At 36.2% G+C, this 24,972-nt stretch overlaps 1 protein-coding gene and 1 pseudogene across 7 annotated transcripts in view; one reads left to right on the top strand and one right to left on the bottom strand.

The window, feature by feature from the left end:
* Positions 1-24,972, bottom strand: part of TBC1D32 (TBC1 domain family member 32) — a 207,635-nt gene that overhangs the window by 157,714 nt on the left and 24,949 nt on the right. For 4 of the 7 annotated variants that reach the window (XR_002343100.1, XM_013988502.2, XM_001926894.5 and 1 more), the window contains 8 exons: positions 24,111-24,288; positions 12,311-12,379; positions 9,865-9,990; positions 6,900-6,978; positions 6,692-6,795; positions 6,537-6,598; positions 5,565-5,709; positions 3,360-3,419 (listed from right to left, as the gene is read on the bottom strand). Coding sequence is in view for 6 of the 7 variants with exons in the window: in XM_013988502.2 (XP_013843956.2) it covers positions 3,360-3,419; positions 5,565-5,709; positions 6,537-6,598; positions 6,692-6,795; positions 6,900-6,978; positions 9,865-9,990; positions 12,311-12,379; positions 24,111-24,288 (823 nt within the window). In the remaining variant the exon portion in view is untranslated. The other 3 variants (XM_021088930.1, XM_021088940.1, XM_021088942.1) reach the window with 3 other exon arrangements.
* On the top strand, positions 18,883-20,534 carry LOC110256578 (annotated as a pseudogene).

Raw genomic sequence — 24,972 nt, 5'->3', positions numbered from 1 at the left:
TGTGGCTCAGTGGGTTACGAACCCAACTAATATCCATGCGGATGTAGGTTCAATCCCTGACCACACTCAATGGGTTAAGGATCCGGCATTCCCATGAGCTGTGGCGTAGACTGCAGACAAGGTCTGGATCCCACACTGTTGTGGCTGTGGTATAGACAGGCAGCTGCAGCTCTGAATCAATCCCTAGCCTTTTATATGCCACAGGTGCAGCCCTAAAAAGAAAAAAAATAAAATAAAAAAGAAACTCATTCTCCACCCACTTCTATTTTCACCACCCACTTAAACCCACTTTTGTTCCTTCTACTCCTTCCCCTCACTTCTTACATGTGCTACTTTTTGAGAAGTGGCAATAATCAGAGGAAAAGGTACATCTCAGAAGAGGAACAATTACATGATATACTATCCCCTTTATATTGTAGGAGGGGAAAATAGATCTGCAGTAGATAAATTTAAATACTAGAGTCAAGTTAAGGGTATAAAGAATGATTTTCCTAAATCTTAGGAAAGATGAATTTGCTGTAAAACTCAGGATTTTATTTAACACTTATTCTTCATCAGTAGGATATATATATACCAGCCAGTCCACTTAACTGTTAACCCTTAAGATTGAGGAGTGGGAATGTAAAAACACAGTAGGGTAGGAAAAAAACCAAGGGAGAATTTAAATAACCAAGCTGTCAATATTTTTTAAATGACCTTAAGAGGGCAAGAGGAGTTCCTGCTGTGGCACAACGGGATTGGTGGCATCTCTTCAGTGCCAGGATGCAGGTTCAATCCCCAGCCCGGCATAGAGGCTAAAGCTCCAGTGTTGCCACAAGTGCAGTGTAAGTTGAGACTGCAGCTTGGATCTGATCCCTGGCCAAGGAAACTCCATATGCTATGAGGTAGCCAAAAAGGGGGGGGGGGGAAGATGGCAAGAAAAATAGAAATGTACTACATAAAGTCATTGCCAAAACTATTCTCTTAAGGGTAGACTGGATAAAGATTTGAATTGTTAAAAATAAAAGATTAAATACTTAGAATGATAGCCAAAATTCTTTTCAACTAGTTCATGATTCTGCAATGCTATAAAAACAAACTCTCAACTCCTTCAGATATTTCTTTAAAAAAAGTGACAGCCCATACATGAAATATTCAATGCTACCTACTGAAAATATGTGTCACAGACAAGAATCACAGAGCAGCTGCTAATGCATCAACTTTAAATTTAAAGAATTAAAAATTCAATCTTTTAGTTTCCCTAATCACATTAAGTTTTTAGTAGAAACTTACAGCTAATGGGAGTTCCCATAGTGGCGCAGCAGAAACAAATCTGTATAGTATCAATGAGGACGCAAGTTGGATCGCTGGCCTCACTTAGGGGGTTAAGGATCCAGGGTTGCCATGAGCTGTGGTGTAGGTCACAGACGCGGCTCGGATGCCACGTTGCTATGGCTATGGTATAGGCCAGTGGCTTCAGCTCCGAGGTGACCCCTAGCCTGGGAACCTCCCTATGCTGCAGGTGCAGCCCTATTAAAAACAAACAAACAAACAAACAAAAATGCAAAAAGAGACTTACAGCTATTGTGCAACAGAGCTTTTCCTATTATAGAAAATGTTATCCAACAGCACTAATGAGAAGCTACAGGAAACGCCTTAGCAGGTACTCTAACAAACTGCTATAACTGAAGTCCTTACGTAAAGACCTCTTATAAGACAAAGGACAAATCTATGCAGTGTTCCAAAGTTGCCACTGCAGATGTACAAAATCTGATCTTCAATTCTGAGCAAAATGGGAACAAATAAATACGGCAACAAATAAATATGGCACCCATTTTCCAAAATGTTTCTTTTCAAAAGTTGGATCAACTTCAATAGTAAATTTCATCATACACTTAGGAAGCTTTAAGAGAAAAGGAGGTTTAGATGAAATTTCATGCAAGTATGACTCAGGTACACGAAATAAAATATTTGAACAAGCTTTAGAGATTACTGAAGTCGATAATAAAGTAACCATTTGTAGGCTAAGGATTGATTGTAATTAACTTTCCAAAGAAGACACAGATTTTAAGAGTTAATCTCTAAGAAACATTTGAAATACTTCTACTATGGCCTCTGTAATACCAACAGAGAAATATTTGTATGTCAAACCGTGTGAGGAAAAAAATTCTGTTCTCAAGTTTTCTCCCCCTTGCTCTATTCTAACAAGATCACTCTTTGCTCATATGGTAGCAACAAATTTCCATTTAAAATGAGAATGAGAGAGAGATGTGGAAATAATTTAGTTTCTTGAAAGATTTTTAAATACATATTACCTCTACAAATAAATCTCTACCCTAATATTCAATCTCTCTCCTTTCTTAAGCTCAATTCTCTTGATTCTCAAACACAAAAAAAGTACTATTCTTTTTTCAATTTATATCCTACCACACTCTTCCTAAAATTCACAATTCTAGGAATCTTTTCTTTACCTCTCTCAACATTCTACCCAACCATATAAATTATGTTTATTACTTCAGTTATATTAGCATAACTTTAAATAATTTAATTTCACATTTCTCATGTTTTTCAATTATCTGTTAGACTTGCTAATTTCAATTCCTTTCAGTGCCCTTGCAGTTTCTACTGAGAGCAATAAAAGGAAACTGTAATATGTTTTACAGTGTTACTTTATATTTAGTGTAATTTTTGCAAATACAAAAGCATTACCATTCTGAGTGTTCCTTTGCTTGTTTGTTTTGTCTTTTTGCCTTTTCTAGGGCAGCTCCTGCGGCATATGGAGGTTCCCAGGCTAGGGGTCTAATCAGAGCTGTGGCCACCAGCCTACGCCAGAGCCACAGCAATGCCAGATCCGAGCCGCGTCTGTGATCTACACCACAGCTCACGGCAACGCCAGATCCTTAACCCACGGAGCAAGGCCAGGGATCAAACCTGCAACCTCATGGTTCCTAGTCGGATTTGTTAACCACTGAGCCACGATGGGAACTCCATCCATTCTGAGTTTTTTCCATGCAACTTTCAGTCAAAAGCATGGGTAAATTTTATTGAAAGAACTCCCCCTGCAAATACCTGATCTAAATTAAACTATGGTAATACTTAAAAATATTACTTATCCCAAACTAGCTTGTTAGCAGCCCAATTTACTATAAAGTATCGACCATGGAGTTCTATATATCCTAATTGTCATCCTGACCGTGTTTTGAGTCTCTACTTTTACTCTTTTTTATGTTTCACAGAATGGTAGTTTAAAAGTCACATAAAAGGAGGATTGCTTCATTATCCAATATTAATTATCACTCGACTTTGCACATTCAAATTATTACATTACATATCTTTTTGTGATATTATTTCTCAACATACGAACCGAAATACAGACTTACCAGAGATTTATATTTCTTTTCAAGAAGTCTTAGTACTGTAGTTCTGCTATAATATGCATGCTAAAATTAGAAGGGAAAATGATTAATATTCAAAGCTATACCATTCAAAATCTATTTTTCCTGCATCATTTCTTTCCAACAATATAAATTACAAAATAAACTATTTTAATCAGTTCAAAGCAGGTTTTGCTATGTATAATGGATTATGAGCGTTGCAATTCCAAGAATGCAAACTACATAAAAAACTGGAACATCTACTGATAGATCAGCAGAAAACATTCTATCCCTCAGCTATGTCCAGTTATTACGGTAAGTTATTTTAAAGCCAAAAACACATGTCTGACTGCTAGCCTAAAGAAAGATTAAGAAAGTGGGGATGAGATACAGCTGAGGGAATCACAGCAATGAAGAGGATACTGTACTGTGTATACATGCAAAAATCTGCCAAGGTTGAAACGTTCTAAAGAGATAGTATCTTAGTCATTGTCTGCCAATATTTTAAAAATAATTCATTAAGATATGCTTTTAATGCACTATACAAAGGAGAAATTTTATGTAAATATTGTTTATGTTCAATATCATTAGCCTTCAATGTGGTTTCTTCATTTTACTTTAAAAAACTTAAATAATATTCTGTAAAAATTATCAGAATTCTGGGGAACTGAATTTAATTAAATGGGATATGAGTTAATTGATGGTTAATCAAAACCCTATGTGGTTTTAACCCTTGTAGCTTAAAATGCTTTTTTAAAAAACCATTAATCCTTTGTTCAGGTTTAGTAAGAGAAACCTGACCTACAATTAAAATACTGACCATGTTCAGAAAAGAAAGCCTCATAATACATCTCTTAGACCACAGCCAACATACCACAATACTTAGATCAAATTCAGCTGCCACCTGAATTGGTGTTCAATGTTCTATTGTAACATAGGCACATCCCGTTCACTTATGTATTATCTATGGATGCCTCTGGGCTACAACAGAGAATTGAATAGCTGCAACAGAGATAGGACAGTCCACAAAGACAGAAATATCTACTGCCTGGTCTGCTAAAGTTTGCCAGGTTCTGCCTTAGATGAGTGGAAAAGAATGTAATAAATATTTATTAATACTAGAACACACTTGGGGAGCCAATTTAATAACTTTCTGTTAGTTACTTTTCCTGTGAAGTGCCTCATTCTCTTAAGAATCAAGTGCTGATCAGAAAAATATTAAGTGGAGAAAATATAAACACTTAGAATATGACTTGTTAAAATTTATTGGTTTGTTTTTTAAGCATATTAGCTATATAAAACAATCTTAATAGTTGTCTTACAGAATTAAAGAAATTGACTTTGTGCTTTTATATATTTTACATATTTTCTACAATAGTGGTATAATTTAATAATCAAAAAAAAGGTCAAGCATCAATTGTGAGGAAAAAAGGTTCATGTTAAATTCAGTTTAGTGGGCATTTATCAAACAGATACTACACAGGTCAGGTAACTGCTAAGCCCTAAGCCCTAGATAGAACTATGCTTTGGTTAATTGGGCGTTATTACACAGTTTAAATAAAAGGCAAAAAAAAAAAAAAAGCCTTCTGCAACAAAGAAAGGCTGCAAGGGACAAAGACATAAGAACACAATCTAACACAGCTACCACTACTGTCAGACAGAGACCACTCTTACACAACAGCAGATGAAGGAGGTAACAGTATAAGGATCTTTTAATATCAGTTTCAGTTCTAAGACAGTGGTGAGCTCCACACGAAGTCACCAGCATTCAGGTATTAAATACGTTTTCCAAATTGCAGATTCAATAGGTGGCAAATGAAGAGATGTTGCAAACATCTAAGCTAGAGAAAAGGGAGCACTGAGCCCTTATGTTCTACACATCTGCTTAAAACATGTAAACTAAGACATGATTTTGGATAGGTCATTCAACTTAACAGATTCAAGTAATTACCATTTAAAGTCCTATTCTGGCTCTGTCACTTAACTAGGTAAACAATTTTGAGCAAGTTATCTTTCTACACCTGTTACTGCATCTATAAAAATGAGGTATAATACCACCACCTATCTCACAGATTGTTATAAGAATGAAGTAAGTTAACACATGTAGAAGGATTAGAACGCTTAGGAGAGGTAAACACTCCAATAGTAGCTATTCTTTGAAACAATGTAACAATGCAATGAAAGGTATAAAAACATTCCATATTTCCTCACCATCCACTTTTTGAACCACACAGCCTTGGCATCAACCAACGCAAGAAAATATATTGGATCTAAAATCTTCTGCGAGACAAGATGGCTTTGATCATGTTTAAGTGACAGTAAAGACAAAGTACTCTCCACAATTTCTTCCATATACCTTAAAGTTTGGGAAAGAAGTGATTTTTAGAAAAAGCAAATGATATAATACTAGTGATGTTTTACATTTATGGAATGATAAAGTGACAAAGTAATCTTTGGAAACAAATTTAATATTTCAGTAAATGTGGAGTTCCTGTCTTGGCTCAGTGGTTAACGAATCCAACTAGGAACCATGAGGTTGCAGGTCCAATCCCTGGCCTCACTCAGTGGGTTAAGGATCCAGCGTTGCTGTGTGCTGTGGTGTAGGTCACAGACATGGCTCGGATCCCACATTGCTGTCGCTGCAGCGTAGGCAGGCGGCTACAGCTCCGATTGGACCTCTAGCTTGGGAACCTCCCTATGCCGCGGGTGCGGCCCTAGAAAAGGCAAAAAGGCAAAAGGCAAAAAAAAAAAAAAAAAAAAGGCATTTCAATAAATGGCAGAGGTGAGATTCATCTCCAATTTTTTTCTCTTCTAAAAACTTATGTATTTTCTACTTTAACACTAGCTGTCCAAATTTAACTCTCCTTTTTAGACACAGTTACTATTAAACCTTATTTAAAAATCTTAAAACTAAAAAAAGAAAAGTTTAAAGACAATTTAAGGAACTTGACCAAGTTAGCAAAAACCAGTAATGAAAGAACCTAAGGGAACCTGTTGTGATAATTTTAATGGTGTTAAATGCTACTTGCATAGAGTCAATCACATAGCTGGCACAAAGCTAAAATATAAACTAGTAATCCTTCCCCAATCACATAGATCAGTTAAGACTGTCTCTACTCTCTTGGAAGTGAGTGTAGACAGCAACACTCCTAATTCTGCATTGGCATAAATTAGGGGGCTTACTTTTCTGGGTGTCGAATCCAAAAAGATGGAGCCTCTTTCTGATATTCATTCAGAAGACGAACCTATAAAACAGTGTACATTCTCACAAAGTTAGAATTCCTAAATATAGAATTACTTAGGTAGAAATAAAAGTACATTATAGAAAAAGATAATACCTTTTTAAGTAAGCGGTTCACATTAGAATTAGTTATATCTACGCCAGTTGAAAGAGTAGGAATATGACTTTCTCTAGAAAGAAAGTATAACTCCAAATATTTAGCTAAAAAGAAAAAGTAAAAACTATTATACCATTCATTTACAGTGCCTTCCTATCCATTTTTAAGTACAACTTTTTAAATGTTTATAAAATCATTTAATACATACCTAAGCTTGTATAAATTTCCTTGGTCATATGTAATGGTGAAAGTGTAAATGTCTGCGCATAGAATTTTAAAATCCGGTCCTATGGAGATAAACAAGATTTGTATCCAAGATTTCTTCATCTTCTACTTTTGCTAAGAACCTTTTTTCGCACAGTGAAGAACTCAGAAAATAAAAGTGAAATAGGCCGTGCAAAAACTCAAGTAGAAATGTAACTATAAAAACAGCACCTTCTTGTGGCAGAAAGTAAACTGACAAAATATACTGCTGTATTTGAAATAAACGAATACAGCAGTATCTTGTTCTGAAATCTGGTAACAGTAGATACAGACACTGGGGGCATGGGGAGAGGTTTAATAAAAGGAAGGAAACAACACAATTTGTTACAAATTTGTCACAATGTAATTGTGTCAAACAAGGAAATAGTAAATGTAAAAAAAAAAAGCCACTCCTTTCCAAATCCAACATTTTTTTGTAATTTTATTTGCTTACATGAATAGTTTAATTAGACTAATAGGGCTTCAATAATTCTGCCTATTCCAAAGAAAACATTATATTTTAAATTTTACATTATTAAAACAATGTAGAAACTATCACAGCAAAAATGAATTAAATAAGAGATGCAGTCAGTACCTGACGCTTGTGGGTACTAAGAAATGACTTCTTGGGAGTTCCCGTCGTGGCTCAGTGGTTAACGAATCCGACCAGGAACCATGAGGTTGCCGGTTTGATCCCTCGCCTTGCTCAGTGGGTTTAGGATCCGGCGTTGCCATGAGCTGTGGCGTGGGCCACAGATGTGGCTCCGGGCATAGGCTGGCAGCTACAGCTCTAATTAGACCCCTAGCCTGGGAACCTCCATATGCCATAGGGAGCAGCCCCAGAAAAGGCAACCCCCCCCCCAAAAAAAATGACTGACTTTAGGATCACACTTGTGACATATGGAGGTTCCCAGGCTAGGGGTGGAATCAGAGCTACAGCCACTAGCCTACCTCACAGTTACAGGCCTATGCCACAGCCACCGCAACTCCAAGCCGTGTCTGTGACCTACACCACAGCTCAGGGCAACGCTGGATCCTTAACCCACTGAGTAAGGCCAGGGATGGAACCTGTATCCTCATGGATCCTAGTTTGGTTCGGTAACCACTGAGCCACAAAAGGAACTCCAGTGACCTCTTATTTTAATCATATGAACTTTGATGAGATTAATCCTAATAATGAAATTCAACTTCTCGTTAAATAAAAACATAAAATTCCCTTAAGTGGTCTACTCCGGGGAAAAAAAAAAAAATGAATCACCTTGGCTATATCAAATATGAGATTAATATACTTACAAAAATGGTTATTCAAGTGACCAAGATACCTTCTAATAGTTTCCTACTGAACACAGGACATTAAATATTTTGGGAAGTGTGTTTTTATAGTTACAGCAATTGTTAAGTATTTGTCATACTTTGCAAACACTAAGGCTTCACTCATTTACACATTAAGAGTCCCAAGAAAAAGAAACTCAAGAAGAATCTCAATAAAACAAATTCTAAATGAAGAAAACACCATGCCTCATTTTCTACTCAAATGACTGGTTCTATTATCATTTCCCCTTTATGACACTTGTTCCAATTTTATAGCCTTAGGTATTGACAATGACTCTTGCTCCGTAATTATCTACAATAGCCAAATAAAGGCATTTACATTGACCCAGAACTATCTTTACTATGTTTACAAAGCTTTTGATTTTTAAAGGAAACCTATTAGACCACAATTCTGTAAGAGCGAAATTTACAATTTTATTTCCTGTTAGAATGCCTTTAAATTGTTAAGAAGTAACCCTGAAATACCTTTCCCCTTTGAAGTTATTGAATCTTTGAGAGTTTTCACAGAAGTTTGCATCACCCTCTGGTGTTAGTATCGTTGCACTGCATCCAGGTATTGAGTAATTAGACACCTTTTTCCCCTTATAAAAACAACAAACCATTTGTTTCTAAACCACCTGTTTACCAGTATAATAATATATTCATTGATGGAAGAATAATTTTAAAAAGGTATTGAGGTTTTTTCATTGACTTTACTGTCTGTCTCCTCTTCCAGAATATGAGTTCTATGAAGGCAGACTTCTGTCTTGCTCACTGTGTTCCCAGCATCTGAACTAGAATGATGTACACTGCGGGTATTCAATACACATTTGTTGAACAGTTGGAAAATTTATCTCTTGTACTAGTGCCTTAAATTCTGTATTAAAAAATATCAATTTTAAAGCCAATTTATTTTTACTCCAACACTGTCATTTATGAAGAAAAAGATACTAAATAAACCAAATCTGTATAGTTAAATGTAATGCTAGGATACAGTCAGGATTTTTCTTAATCCTATATAACTGCTGCACTTTTTAAATATTATCTCACTTTTCATTATATAAGAAATCTCTTCTGAAATTATATGTGAATCATTCTTTATATAAAATATTTTTACTGACTTAATTTTACATTTTTGAATTTTCCATATTCACTTTATAATCCATCTCCATCTTCTAAACTTTAAGCTTTACACTTTTCTAACTTCTCTCTTTAAGTAGCTAAGCAATCTAACACATAAATACATAAGGAAGATACTTGTTAACCCTTTAAATTCTAATCATTTTAGGTATATATATTCATGAATTCTTTGAAAAATACACTTTTTAAATATTTTTCTTAATGCAAAAACAGTAGCAGATACATGTATATCCCTTTATAAGATAAAACAAAATACATAAGGTAACAGTCTACTTCCATTTTGTGTGATACTGACCAAACTTTGAACCTAATTATGAAAAACAGTATATTAATTCCTTTAAAGAAAACCCGGACATTTCAAAAGTTGAAGCTGAAATTCCATGAATATTTGACCTACTATTAGAGAAAATTATATTCCATTTGCTTCTAGAATGGTAGAAAAATAATAATTTTTAATATTTCTGAAAGTATTTCCTTACACTAAAAACAGGATCCGGGTCTGAAAGAAACACCGTCAGTTTCTCACAGAGAGTGGTCCAATTTTCACAGTTTAGTACATCAGATGGCGGAGCTGAACACAATGTTTGCAAGGCTTCATATCTCACCTATAATTTTTAAAAGAATTTTTATTAATACCCAGTGCCAGAATAATAGCAATTGCCCAAATATTTAACAAACATTGAAAGACAGAGTCTGGATGATTGCTTTAAAGAGCTGATCGGGAATCAGATGCTCTTTTGTAAAACAATTCTTGAGAACTCCTATTTTAAACTGTTATGCAAAGAAAAAAACAGGTTGTTTTATGTAAAGCAAAAATCAAAACACTAAGTATATTAGGAAGTTCTAGGTCACACATCAAAGAGGAAGAGGAAAAGGAAGGGAGAAGGGATGGTGGAAAAAATCTCCACCATCCGAGCAAGGTATCCTAGGCCCTCTTCCCACAGACCTTCCTTACTAGAACAGGCCCCCCGAGGCAGTCCCACAGTTTGAGGACTTGAATTTTAAAACACTGACCAGATATGCCCCTGGTGAAGCATTCCCATTTCAGGATACGTGAACAATTCTCACAAAACAATTAATTTGAACTTGTTTTTGCTGCTACACTACATTTCTTAACCTTCTAACCACTGAGGTAAGGAAAAAAAAAAAAAGTTATTCAGCACGGTGATGCAAAACTGAATTTCTGGATTTTCACAAATATCTTATTTCTTAAATCATTTCTCAAAATCCAATCACAGTTCTCTCCAGAGAGTATTACCCAAGAGACAGAAGTGGTAAATAGCTCTACTTCAGTCATAAGTGGAACAAAGCTTCTCCCCGACTCACTCTCCAGCTACTGATAACACACTGATTCCAACCAGTTCCTCAAAACCTGGTTGTTTCCCAGCTGAAATAACTGAAGCCTAGTGGAAAAAAAAGATGAGGCATCAAAGACAAGAGCTAAAACCTTGGGAAACCAGGCACTCCAAATCAAGAGTGTCAAGTTTTGGGTGAAACAGAACACAAAACTGCTTAAGATTGTCTATATTCTTATGCTTAAGATTATTCTTATGCTTAAGATTGTTTATATTCATAAAAAAGAGCTTCTAAATGCAATTTTGTGATAGAGAGTAAGAGGTCTGTAGAGAAAGTTTAAAAATATAAGTAATTTTCTCTCTTTCAGTTAATTTTTTAAGACCAAATTCTATCCTGGGAATCTCCGTACGCCGCCCTAGAAAAGGCAAAAAGACAATTAAAAAAAAAAAAAAAAAGACCAAATTCTATTAACAACTTAATACTTACAAAAGTAGAATAAAGGTTTCTGAACAAGTATAGATTTCCAAATAATCCATTTAAACTAAAGACGATAATACTGTTATGTAACACCAGGTCCCACTACCAATCTGCTGAAACATTTACTAAAAACCTAGGAAATAAATCTGAATATGAAAAGCTGAGAGGAAAAAAACTAGTCTGATTTTTTAGAAAAAAAAAATCAATAGGAGTAAATCTTAGCTATTCATTTAGTTTAAAATAAGTTGAAGAAACAATTATTTCAAAAACGAGGCCAAATGGCAAGATACAGCAAAAGTCTGAAATACTCCAAAAATCCTATCATTTTCTATTTCAAATTAGCTAAGACAGACTTTCAAATAAAACTTCATCAACAATAATTTATATAATCTTTTACAAATAAACAGGCACAATTCAGTAAAATTTCTTCTTTAAAATCACATGTCAAAATTCCTTACATTTTCCAGAAATGAGAGCATTAAATGAAAATCTGTTTTTCTTCAAAGAAATTGCTAAAATATCACATGTAATGAAACAGTGAAGGAAGAGTCTGAGGAGAACTGCTTCTAACTTTATCCCTTGAAAATTGAACCTAGAGATAAAAATTTCCTCTTACAAACCATGACAGTTCTCAGAGACCTTCTCTGACTATTTCAAGACTGGAAGGTCTATGAGAAGTATCAGTCTAGAATTGCAACATTAAAGGACTACCTTCAAGGTAAATAATCCCGCTACTACTGATTATAATCTACTATGTGTGTGTAATATATATAGCAGATTACAACTAAGCGCAAGACCTAAAATCACAGTCATGTTTCTCAGTTTCCTTTAAGAATGCAAACTAGTTTTTAAACTGACTCAATTTCCTCCCTTCTAGCAGAAAATTAGCAACCCTGAGACTCCAATTTTCCACGACATAAAAGCTAGTAAACACCTAGAAGTGGTTCAAGATTTATAAATATTTTTATATGATCAAATAGAAATTTAAAATTCTTTGATCTGAAAATACATTTAACAAAATTTCTCAACATTTTCATGCCTAATTCTTAAACATTCCAACAAATAATTTCCATTGTCTGAAATTAGTTTCACAAAAAGATATACAGATATAGATATATTTGATTGAGCTTGACAGCTATCCTTTAAACTTACCTCTTTAGGTTGCCCAGGATCTAGCTGGTCTAAAATCAACTGTAGTTTTCCTTGACAAAATTTGTAACTCTGTAACACAATTGACAGAACATTCCTTCATTCTCTTTGTAGATTTTTAGAAGTATTGCTACAAATTTTTAATATAAATTCCAAGCACAAAATGCATTCTAAACAAGAGAAGGGGATGATCTCTTTTGATTTGGCAGCAAACTTACAATTTTTGAATTCTGAGACATTTAAATGAGAACTGAATGTCTCAGTAGGACAGGGTAGCTTCATGTATATGAAGGTTATTATTTGCTGAGCAACTGCAACATACAGGCGTCAAAAGACATAAAGTTAAAAATATTTTGTACCCAGGAATGTGAGATGTATTAATCAAAGATAAAACAATATAAACAAATAAGAAGGCACCAATGGTACCCTAGACAGAGCTATGACGCTGCTTGAACTTTTTTGCTCCTTTTCTTTCCTGTATTTTCCTTAACCTTTCTCCATACCTCCTCTTAGGGGAAGAATTCCTGAAGTTAAAACTTTCATCTAGAAAATAATTTATAGTAGACCATAATAATCTGTTTAGGGAAAGGAAAGGAGCTTTTTCTTGCCAAAGCAATTTAAATATGAGTAATACCTAAAATAATCACCTAAAAATAACCAAGTTGCATTATGTAACAAGTCTCATACTAATTCACAATGACTCTGAAATATGAGAAATACAGAAACTGAGTCACCCAGCTATCAGAACTTAGACTCCCATCCTCACCGGAGACACCTTCACTGCCTATATTCTCCCCAGGTTTTCTCATCGAGTTCTTAAATACTTCATAAAGACCCAAATTTATTGGTCACTTCATCTCCAAAGAACATTATCTTCTCAGTATTTCCCCTGAATATCTAATAAGCAAATCCAACTTACCATATTCACAATAGAATCGATTTTTTAAATTCAAAACCTGTTCCTTCTTCAAAACTTCTCAGCTTGGTAAATGGTACTACCATCCAGCCAGATTGTCTTTGGTTAAATTAGGAGTTAATCTTGACTCCTCATTTTCTCTCATTTCCTACATCCAGTATCATGACAACCCCCAAGATTCACATTTAACTCCAACTACCCATTACCACTTCCCTGATAAAACCTTCAGCTGGGATACCATCATCAACTCTAGACTACCCCCCATCATCCATCCTCTAGGAATAGAGGAAGATTCTCAAAATTATAAGTAAAATCTCTTTATCTCCCTTTACTTCAACCCCACAAAACTTCCCATTTTAAACAAAATACAAAAACATAACTTAATGATCTCGTCCCTGCTTATCTAACTTTCTTTGATACCACTCTTCCCTCTGCTATTCAGGCTTCAGTCATGCTGGCCCTTTCCCCCATCCCTGGAAAACGCCATGCTCAGCTCTAGCCTAGGAAGCTTTATCATTGGCATTCCTCCTGTCTGACAATGCTCTCCCTCTAGGGTGTCCTCTTATCACTGAGGCTTTCATCTTTTTACTATAATAGCCCCAATACCTGAAATAGTGCTGGTTATAAAGTAGGCACTCTATATATTTTTCTTAAATGTAAGAATGACTCCATGAGTTCTCTTTGGATCATTAACCTCATCAGAAGGTTAATGATCCAAACTTGTCACTACTATGGCTCTGGTTATAGCTGTGACATGGATTTGATCCCTGGCCCAGGAATTTTCCCACTATGTTACAATACAGGGTATATAACTCAACAACAAACCCAAAACAGCTTGATATTTCAGATCGTCCAATATATGTTTTCCCTAAAAACCCTTAAAAATGCCCTGAAGTTTACTCCTTTATAAAAATATAATTCAACTGCTGAAAAGTCTGTACCATGCTACATTTTAAAATTAGAAGTAGGAGTTCCCATCGTGGCTCAGTGGTTAAGGAATCCGACTAGGAACCATGAGGTTGCGGGTTCGATCCCTGGCCTTCCTCAGTGGATTAAGGATCCGGCATTGCCGTGAGCTGTGGTGTAGGTTGCAGACGCGGCTGGGATCCCTCGTTTCTGTGGCTCTGGTATAGGCTGGCAGCTACAGCTCCGGTTCGACCTCTAGCCTGGGAACTTCCATATGCAGCGGGAGCGGCCCAAGAAAAGGCACAAAGACAAAAAAATAATAAATAAAATTAGAAGTACTATATTTTAAATAAGAGCTTTGAGTTCTTGTTATACAATAATTAAAATACTAAAATGTAGAGTGGTGACTACTAAAACGTTAAGTACATATGAATGCAGCCTGTCTCACCTAATGGAAAAAGTATACATAGATAACACAGGGCACCATACATAGTATATATAAACATATACATAAATGAAGACATACATACTTCTACATACACATATATTACACACATAAATATATATGTATTTATATATACTCATTCTAGTCTACTGCTAGTTAGAAAAGCTCTCTAGCCTGGCCCTTTTGCTTCTTGTAAAGTTGATTTCTTCTGGTCCTCCTACTTCCAACCATCATGACTGTTTCTAGATTATTATCTATGTCTAAAATGTCCTGTCATCCAATTCATTAAAAAATAAAGATAATTTCAAGAACATCAACTTTAACCAGGCAGAAGACTGAGCCACATTTTAAAACTACCTAGCCACGTGACCCTAGAATCTTTAATCCTACCCTGTTTTCACATTCACTTCCAAGCATCATGGTAAGAAATAAATGGGAAAAAATGTAAAATCTTTTGCTTTATCACTCTCAAAATTAAAAAATTTGAAGTAGTCTCAAATTTACTTCAGTCAAGAAATTTTCTATGAGAAAATATAAACCTGACTCTACCTAATAGCCTCAAGATCAATCTATAGTATAATTCACAGATTTCCATTCAGCTTCTTTTCTAATACAGGAGTCACGTTCTACAACAGTCCTGATAAATCAAGAGTCAGGCTTTGTTTGAACACTCCCAACTATAGGGAGCTCATGTTTGGTGAAACAACCAGTATCATGTCAAGTAGTAGTCAGAAAAGGTAATACTTAGATCTTAGAATTAATTTGCTTAAACGTTGCCCATGACAAAAATTTCATTTTCTAATCACCTTTCAATCAATAGCCCAGGCAAGCAACCCTTACTCTGAAACTATTGTTGCTTTTTATTTCACAAAAATGATCAAGGCTAATCAACACGGTGATCCCGCAACTTCCCTCCTCTTACCAATGATATTTCTCCATAATAAACAGTTAACCTTCAATTCCAAATCTTAGTCCTCAACTTCTTTGACTTCCCTCTAGCTTTCATTATGGCTAATTAACTATCATTCTTGTCTTGAAATTCATCCCCCTTTAATCTCCTCTCCAATATGGTTTGGTACCTTTTCTAAATCACTCTTCCATTTCTACTTGACCTCTGAAATGCATTACCCAAAGCCTTCCTTACTTAGATGGCTTAACCAGCAACATCTCTGCACAGATGACTCACACTGTTATCCCCAATCTCTCTACCAAGTGCATCCTGCGTGTTCAACCACCTGTTACATCAGTGGGATACTTTACTGGTGTCTCAAATTCAGTACGTATATTTTTTAAAAAAGAAGAAGAGAATCTACCACATTATTCTCCACATATAATTACTCCTCGATTCCAGGCTTGGTTCATAACATCATAGTCTTCCAGCTACCTCTACTTAAAAAACCTTAGCCGGACCTTTGACTTCTACCTCTATTTTGCACTGCTCCTTCCAAAACACTTCAAAAGTCAAATTGAATGATTCTACCTCTGCAATAATTTCATATAAGTCTCTATTTATTCCTCCAAAGCCTCCTCACTTCAGGCCCTCATTCCTAGTTACTTAACTACCATGACAGCTTTCTAACTTATCTCCTTACATCCACTTTCTCCCACTCCTATGCCATTCTGCACCCAGATTTACTGTCACACACTGACACACACTTTTCTGTTAAAAAACCTAAAGTGATTTCTCTTAAATTATAAAGCACAATTCAATTTAGCTTTTGAATGCATTCATTTACCCGTCAAATATTTGCTTGGCATCTACTATGTGTCAGACACCTACTATGCAATCAGGCACTATGATTTTATAGCTGCAAACAGTAATGATTAAGGTATAATCCTTAACCTTACTCTATAATCTGCCTTTAATCCACCCTTCCAGTTTATTTCCTACAAACTCTGTCCTAAATCTTCACATAACTACCTACAGGTTCCCAGACATGCCATAGTCTTTATTGATTCAGAATTTTTTTTCTTTGCCTTGTTTTAAATACTTTCTTCTATAGCTCTTTGATATTCTTAGTTATAAAAACACTTCTTTGGGATTCCCATGACACACTTGGGAACTACTACCTTCTAACTTGGTTATTTATGGACATAGCCTATTATCTTAACTAAGTTTCTTGAAAAAATAATGCATATCTGATTTATCTTTGCAATTTTGTAGTGCCTGGCACAAAATACTGTACATTCAATACGTATCTGTTGGATGAATATATATCCAAAGAGTTGAAGTTGGAGTTCTCTTATAGCACAATGGGTTAAAGATCCAGCATTGTCGCGGTGGTTATCTGAGTGGAAAAGCCTCATTAATTTACTTACTGCACTCTAAAATTCCTTTGCCTTCTTAAACACAAGTACAAATTATAGCCAATGAAATAACTTATTACACTAGAAATCAGGATGAGCGTAATACCTACCTTAAAAGTTACCTGTTTTTAGTATCTCTTTGTGTTATTGTGTGGAAGTGGATAGGAACATTTCCATAGTAACTACAATAATATACTTAACGAGGGCATACAGATAATGTGTTCCACTGAATACAGGTTTGTGGGAAATATTTAGAACAGCTGAAAACTCTTAATTAAAAATTCCTAAGTGGGAGTTCCCATTGTGGCTCAGTGGTAACAACCCAACTGGTATCCATGAGGACATGGGTTTGATCCCTGGCTCTCCTCAGTAGGTTAAGGATACAACATTGCCACGAGCTGTGGTGTAGGTCACAGACACAGCTAGGATCTCATGTTGCTGTGGCAGTGACATAGGCCGGCAGCTGCAGCTTCAATTCAACCCCTCGCCTTGGAACTTCCATATGCCATGGGTACAGCCCTTAAAGAAAAAATTTCCTGAGGGGAGCAGTGTCTGCCAACTTGATTTGCTAAGCAACACAGAATAGATCTGTTGGTGATAACAATATAGGTAAGGAATCCCAAAGGAAAAGCTTTAAAAACATATTTACATGTATGAAGGTATAAATCAAATAAATATTTTCTGAACAAACTCTTAAGGGGGAAAACAGCCAAGAAGTAGAACAGGCTAATAATATAAGATGGATTTGGTCCTACTGTATGAGCATATGGATCCTAACTAAAGGAGTTTAGATGCTAAAATAAGACCTGTATAGATTTCTGTCAGATGCAATATATAACTGAGACTATGAACATAAGATGATTTCTATAACTTTCATTGTTTTACAGAGATATACTCAGTTCATTACAACATATATTGAAGCATATTCACATTCATCAATAACTACACCTTAAGTTCAAAAATCATACCACCCTCAAAATTACCCTAGAAATCTCTCTTAAATGTTTTGGTTTATAAACTGTGTAAGCCATTGAAATACAACTAGTCAAACCACTGAAATACAACAACATTACTGCTGTTCAAACAAATGGTTAAGGGAAATAAAATATACATTGAACCTAATGATACTATAGGCTTTAATATGTCTAACTGCACAATGATTTTTTTCCTATTCTTACAAAAGAAAGATCCGCCACCCAGTGATGATGGCAATAACAGCAAACACTTACATAAGAGCTTAGTATATGACAGGTTCAAAATGCTTTATATTAAACCTGCAAAGCAACCTTATAAAGGCAAGTCCTTATATCTCCTCCATGACAGCTAAGAAAACTGAGGCACTGAGATAGGTTACGAAGCCAAATCCCACAGCTCATCAGTGGCAGAGTCAGAGCTTGACATATTTCCAAGATTGAGAATGAATCTGCTCCATGTAGAATAGCTTTTTAAAATTGTAGAGTATCTAAAACCTCTTAGAATTATGTGACCAGCCTTCATTAATGAGCCTTAAATACAGAACAAAGTTAATAATTCAAAACAAAAACGTTTTAAAAACATTTTAAAATGATAAAGCTCTTAATTGCCTAGATATTTAAATTATGTTTTAACAAGAAAAGTTAGCAGTTTTCTTTAAAAGTGCTATGATTGAGAAATAACAAAATTAAAGCTTAAAAAGTATAAAAAAACTAGAATTCATAAAGATATTAGCATTGTTAATCAAATAAATTGGTTTTTCTGGTGTCAAATTGCCTCAAGACAATACTATTAAACAAGCAAGCAAAAAAGCTCACACCTGAACCTATTCAATTCTTCTCCCAAACAATCCACTTGCTTCAGGGTTAACTCTAGGCAGCTGCACTGTCAATACTAAGTGTTCTTTTTTTTTTTTCTACTTCCAGCTTCCTTTCCCTTCTACGTTTTTAGGATTTTAGGTCCCTTCTTTTTCTGTTTGTAAAACAAACAATAATAGTCAAAAGTCTCATCAATTTAGAGTAGCTAGAGATGAAGGAACTTTTGAAGAGTACTTTGGGCTACGGCTATCTTACTGTTCTGGCTGATACTGCTGAACAAGAGATGGGAATCTTGTAACTCCTCAGCAGTGGTATGACATCCTCAAAAGCAGAATTTCTTACCAAAAAGAACACTATAAAATACAACTGAAGCGTCTCAGAGAGGTCAGAAATGAGGTGGAATTCAAGATATTCTGATTAAGATCTGAGAAGTGAGGGCAAAATGTAAATCAGAGTGGTTGAAAGCGTAGCACACACTCAGACACGCGAAGGGCCATCCACCCCATGAAAGAAAAAAGCTACTCAACCTTTCAATCCTGGCACACGGGGGAAAGAGAGCTTGGCATCCTACCACCATTTCCTCTGCCTCCAATCTCGGTACCTTTCACAGAGCTTCCAACTGCGCTGTGTCAGGACAGAGTATCTGGAGGCTCACAATCTCTGTGATCTGTAGGAGCCACTGTGAGGGGAGAGTCCAGGGAAGAACTCCCCATTTTCAGTGGAAAACAAGTGGTGGTTACTAGTTATAACTTTGCACTTTGCATTTGAATTTGCTGCACCTTTCTTTATAGTAAGACACCAACTGCTTAAAAAATAATTAGGTAGGATAGGATAAGAACTCTTACCCGGGTAATTTAAAACAGGCCATTTATGGTACCAAAAAACAGGAGGTCTGCGATCAAACATTGAAGACACATGCAGATACCAGAGGAATGCTCTTTGGAGCATCTCCCTATAAACTTTTTCCCATGCAAATAAGACATCCTCGCGCAAAACCAACCAGAGGATCCAAACGCACCCCCTTATGCATGGTACAAGGGGACTGGGCTGGGAAATTAGCAGGCATGGGGCAAAAAAAAAAAAAAAAAATAGGCATCCCCAAAACAGGTCCATGATATAGGAATATAAGGAGAGACCCAGTTGCAGCCAGGGCCGGTCCCTACCCAGGACGGCCCACTCTCTCTGGGGGCTTAAATAAAACTTGCTGCACACTGCTACCTGACTCTTGATTGTGACCTCCGAGCCCAGGTCAGAGCTGTTACACTGAGGTGTCGGATGGAGGGGATATTCCCTTAGAACTGTTCCCACCCTGAGCAGATGGCTCTGGCCTGGAAAGACTGCCTGCCTCCATCCCAGCTCTGCTGCAGCACCTCCTAGCCGGAACAAACACCTCCCGCCAGACCACTAGCCGCCATCCTTGCACAATGAAGCCCTCTGACTCTAACCCAGTGCTTCTCCTGCACTTCTTAGCCTGCACCTCCAAATCCTTGTTGTGTGTAGGCAAGGACTGAGGGAGACATAGGGCAGAGCAGACGAACCTGACAAATCCATTAGACAGATATGAAGAGAAACATTTTAAGAGGAGCAATCTCTTTGAAAAAAGGATCAAACTCTTGAACTCAACAAGCTAGATGTTTGTAAATAAAACTATGGCATAAATTTTGTAATGCCTATTCTCTGAAGTATGGAACATGATATATTAAAAAAAAGTAGTAATAAAAGCTACTCAAGAAAACTCTTACTGGAAGAATTCAAAGCCTAGTAGCAAGATGGAGTTCAAATTGTCCCCAAGAGGCAATTCAAACACAAAGTCGAACGAACAGTAGCTTCTTTTCCAGGACATATAAAACAAACAAACAAAAAAGACAAACCTTGCCTTCAGCTGAACAAGAACAGTGGCACTATAATAGTTTCTTCATTGCTGCTGTAACAAGTTAGCATAAGCTTAGTGACTTGACACAAATTTATCTTACAGTTCTATATGTCAGAAGTCTAAAATACATGGGAAGAGCTCTGTTTCTTCTAGCTCCTGGGGAGAGTCCATTTCCTTGCCTTTTCCATTTTCTAGGAACTGCCCACATTCCTTAGCTCAAGAGCAGACTCCCACCTTCAAAGCCAACAACCACATTACTCAGACCTCTACCTCAGCCTGCAAAACACCTTCCTTGCCTCTGACCCACCTAAGTCCCTCTTCTACAGATGCTTGTGATTACATTTCGCTCACCTGAGTATTCCAGAATAATCTCCCCAACTGAAGATCCTTAACTTAATCATATTAACAAAGTCCCATGGGGCACGGAGGCTAACAGGCTCGCAGGTTCTGGGGATTAAGACATGGCTATCTTTGAAAGGGCTGTTATTCTACCTACCATAGGTACCGAAGTATGGCCTTCAAAGGAAGGTTGTCATGAAAGCAAAGGAATAGAAATGCCTTAACTAGGTTAATGCACACAAGACCAGCAGGTGATTGTGATTCTAAACTTTCCACATAAAGTGTACATCTTGGGGTTCCCTTGGAACATAATAAAATGGTCTGCAACTACAAAAAGCATAATGCTTGTGCTATACTACAACTGAATACTGTCAGGGAAGAGGAAGACATAAACGTGTAAGTGGAAAGGATATTAATTTTGAGAGCTTAATGCATATTAGAGATAATCTTCTAACAGTTGAAAATGACCCAGAGAAGCTCCATTTGAAACAGATAGGACCATAGCTGCAAAATTTTCTATTTGAGCACATCTTTGGCCTCCATTTCAGCATATTCTTTCAGAGATAGCAACAATAATGAAAGATAACATGTACAGAGCAGCTGTGACTATTCTAAGGACTTGATACACATTAACTCAGTTAATGGAAACAGCACAATGAAGCAACTGGTATATCATTCCCATTTAAAAGTGAAAAACACTGGGAGTTCCCTTCATGGCTCAGCGGTTAATGAACCCAACTAGGATCCATGAGGATTTGGGTTCCATCCCTGGCCTCAATCAGTGAGTTAAGGATCTGACATTGCCATGAGCTGTGGTGTAGGTCGCAAATGTGGCTCAGATCCTGCGTTACTGTGGCTGTAGCGTAGGCCAGCAGCTGTAGCTCCAATCAGACCCCTAGCCTGGGAACTCCATATGCCATGGGTACAGCTCTAAAAAGCAAAAATAAAATAAAATAAAATGAAAAACGGGGATGTTAGCGCATTTGTCTAAAGTTACATAGCTAGTAAGTGGCAGAATCAAGATCTGAAACCAAAACAAGTCTCCAAGCAGTGTAGCATGAAACAAGAAGAGACTAGAGACAGACCAGGCTTAAATTCAAGATTCAGCCATGAATAGTAACAGAAGTTTAGGCAAATAGATTACCTATTATTACAAGCCTCACGTTTTTTCTGTAAAGCAGGCTAATAACACCCATAGAGAATATAAAACCAAGCAGAGGGACCAGTGTATGGCAAAAAATCTCAATAAAAGAGAACTAATATTATTATTTCTATCTTTCCAGTATTACTTGGCAAAGATTTTTTTCCAGGTTTAGTCACAGGAAGAAATCCTTTCAGTGAATGCTCTGCTCACAACTATAGTAAAAATCAATCTCTCAACTTTATTCTTTAATATCTTCAAACTTACACAATGTACCTCCAATGTAATGCATCAGAAATCCATATACAATCGGGATGCAATGTTTAAAATTACAATTAAATAAAGTCTATTCTATTCACAAAACACAAGTGTTTTACTAATATCAAAAAGCAGCATGAAAATTGTTTACCAAATGTTATTCATAGAACAATTTATTTTTTTAAGCCCAATGCAAGTAACATCAATATTGAAGTCATTATTAATAACATCAATATTTAATGGAATAAATGACTGATATATTTTCAGAGACTCAATTCTGAACATATTCATTCAACCTCTCTTGGATCAGTTACATGCAAGAGTCTTTTTTCACCAAACAAAAGCACACCGTAACATCTCTGAGAACTCGGCCACATTGAAAGAGCTTTCAGGATAGTTCTAGCATTCATGTGCCTTTTTTCAAAGGTCCAGAGATCCATGGTGGTGGGCATAGTTCACTTTCAACTCAATTAGTCCCTTCTGACACAAGGTCATATTCATAAGGCAGGCACTTGAAAATGGAGATATCCCCTGTGGATATCCCAACAGAAGCCATATAAACTTAAACCATGATCCTTCTCAAGAATCAAAAAAAATTAAAAAAGAAAATATCTTCTGAAAATAGGATCCCATTTCTATCAAACCTTAGAATTTCTTTAAAACTCTATGAATTTTTTTTTTTTTTTTTTGTCTTTTTGCCCTTTCTAGGGCCACTCCCATGGCATACGGAAGTTCTCAGGCTAGGGGTCTAATTGGAGCTGTAGTCGCCCACCTACACCACAGCATCACGGGATCCGAGCCTCGTCTGTGACCTACACCACAGCTTACCGCAACGCTGGATCCTTAGCCCACTGAGCGAGGTCAGGGATCAAACCCGAAACCTCATGGTTCCTAGTCGGACTTTTTAACCACTGAGCCACGACGAGAACTCCCAAAACTCGATGACTTTTGTTTATTTATTTATTTTTTGTCTTTCTTTTTAGGGCCGCACCCACAGCATATGGACGTTCCCAGGCTAGGGGTCTAATCGGAGCTGTAGCAGCCGGCCTACGCCAGAGCCAAGCCACATCTGCAGCCAACATCACAGCTCATGGCAACGCCGGATCCTCAACCCACTGAGTGAGGCCAAGGATCGAACCCTCAACCTCATGGTTCCTAATCAGATTCATTTCTGATGCACCATGATGGGAACTCCTTTATTTATTTACTTACTTATTTATTTATTTTGTCTTGAAACTCTATGATTTTTTGAAACTTAGCATTTGAAATTAGCACTCCTTAACGGCCAGCTACTCAATCAACCCTATTTAGAGCTGAATACTCGTACTTTTTTTCTCTTTACCAAATAATAAAGACTCCAACAACCTAGAGAGAGAAAATGTAAAACCTCAAATCTTTTGACATCAAAAGAAAAAAAGTTTAACATTTTAAAACAAACAATTCACAGCACGTTTCATGTCCATAAGATAAATAAGGAAAATGTTTCATCTCCATATCTCATCTATAATGTAGTTAAAATTTGATTAATAAGGATCAACTGCAAATAAGATCATTTAAAATAAAGCTTAAGTGCATTTATTTTTTAATCTAAAATCCACTAGCTTATTTCCTTACCTCATTAATAACTGCTAAGATATAATGCACTGAACATATAATGCTAGAAGATGTTATTTCATGGACTAAATCTTTAATATTAGATTATGTTACTGTTTATTTTTCTTCTGAATTTTAAAACTAGAAAATAGGAAAAAGTCTGGCTAATAAAGTACTGAAGCTAGTAATTATTAAACACCATTTAAAGACATAAATGCAAAACTAAACAACACACCTGATTGAATGACGAATCACTATCAGAGCAATTGTCTGTGCAGTAACTACTGCTTTTCTCCTTCTGGATTTTTCTGCGCCTCTCTTGACTTCGTATTTCATCTTCTTCAAACTTGTTAATCATAGATTCCACCACTATCATCATGATGTTCTTCAGGGAATGCATCATTTCTTTGTATCTTTAAATTCAAAGCAATCTTAGTAAAAGACTATTAGCACAAATTAAAACATTCAACTAAATTAAACCACATAATTTTTTTTCTGTAGAACACAATCTAAAGAGAAAAGTCACTTCTTCTTAAATGGCACAACAGAATTCACGTAACAGGAAAAAAAATTACAAAGGGAATCTAAAATGTGCTATTTCCCAAGTTCTTCCACCTGGTTATATGAACCAAAGGTAAAATTAACAGAATGTAAGGCAAGATGTCCTTAAGGCATGGATTCCAGCAACTGGCAACCAACTCAACTGTTAATATTAAACTTACCAAAGCCCAGCCTATTTCATACATTACCTTTACTCCTTTTTAGTTCTCTCTCTCAAGTGCATAATTAAAGGATGTTAGCCATAACCATACTTGTGTAGTCCATAATCTGGAAATATCCCTAATTTCCAGAAGGCAACCATTGTTGTGATCATAAATTTGTTTTGTGTATTTAGAACTTTAAATAAATGGATCATACAATATGAAACAATAAATAAAGTTCTCTCTCTCTATCCTCCCTTTCTCTATTTTCTTTCCCTCCCTTCTCCCCTATCATTTATATCTATAGGCATCCATCATCACAACTGACCCTTAAATAAGAGTTAAACTATCAGTGGGGGTCCTTTCATACAGAGGCTAGAGAGCCCACTGCAAGAG

Source organism: Sus scrofa, chromosome 1 (assembly GCF_000003025.6).
Source record: "Sus scrofa isolate TJ Tabasco breed Duroc chromosome 1, Sscrofa11.1, whole genome shotgun sequence".
Classification (NCBI taxonomy): Eukaryota; Metazoa; Chordata; class Mammalia; order Artiodactyla; family Suidae; genus Sus; species Sus scrofa.
The sequence above is the reverse complement of the archived record's forward strand: the minus strand, read 5'-3'. Positions and strand labels throughout refer to the sequence as shown.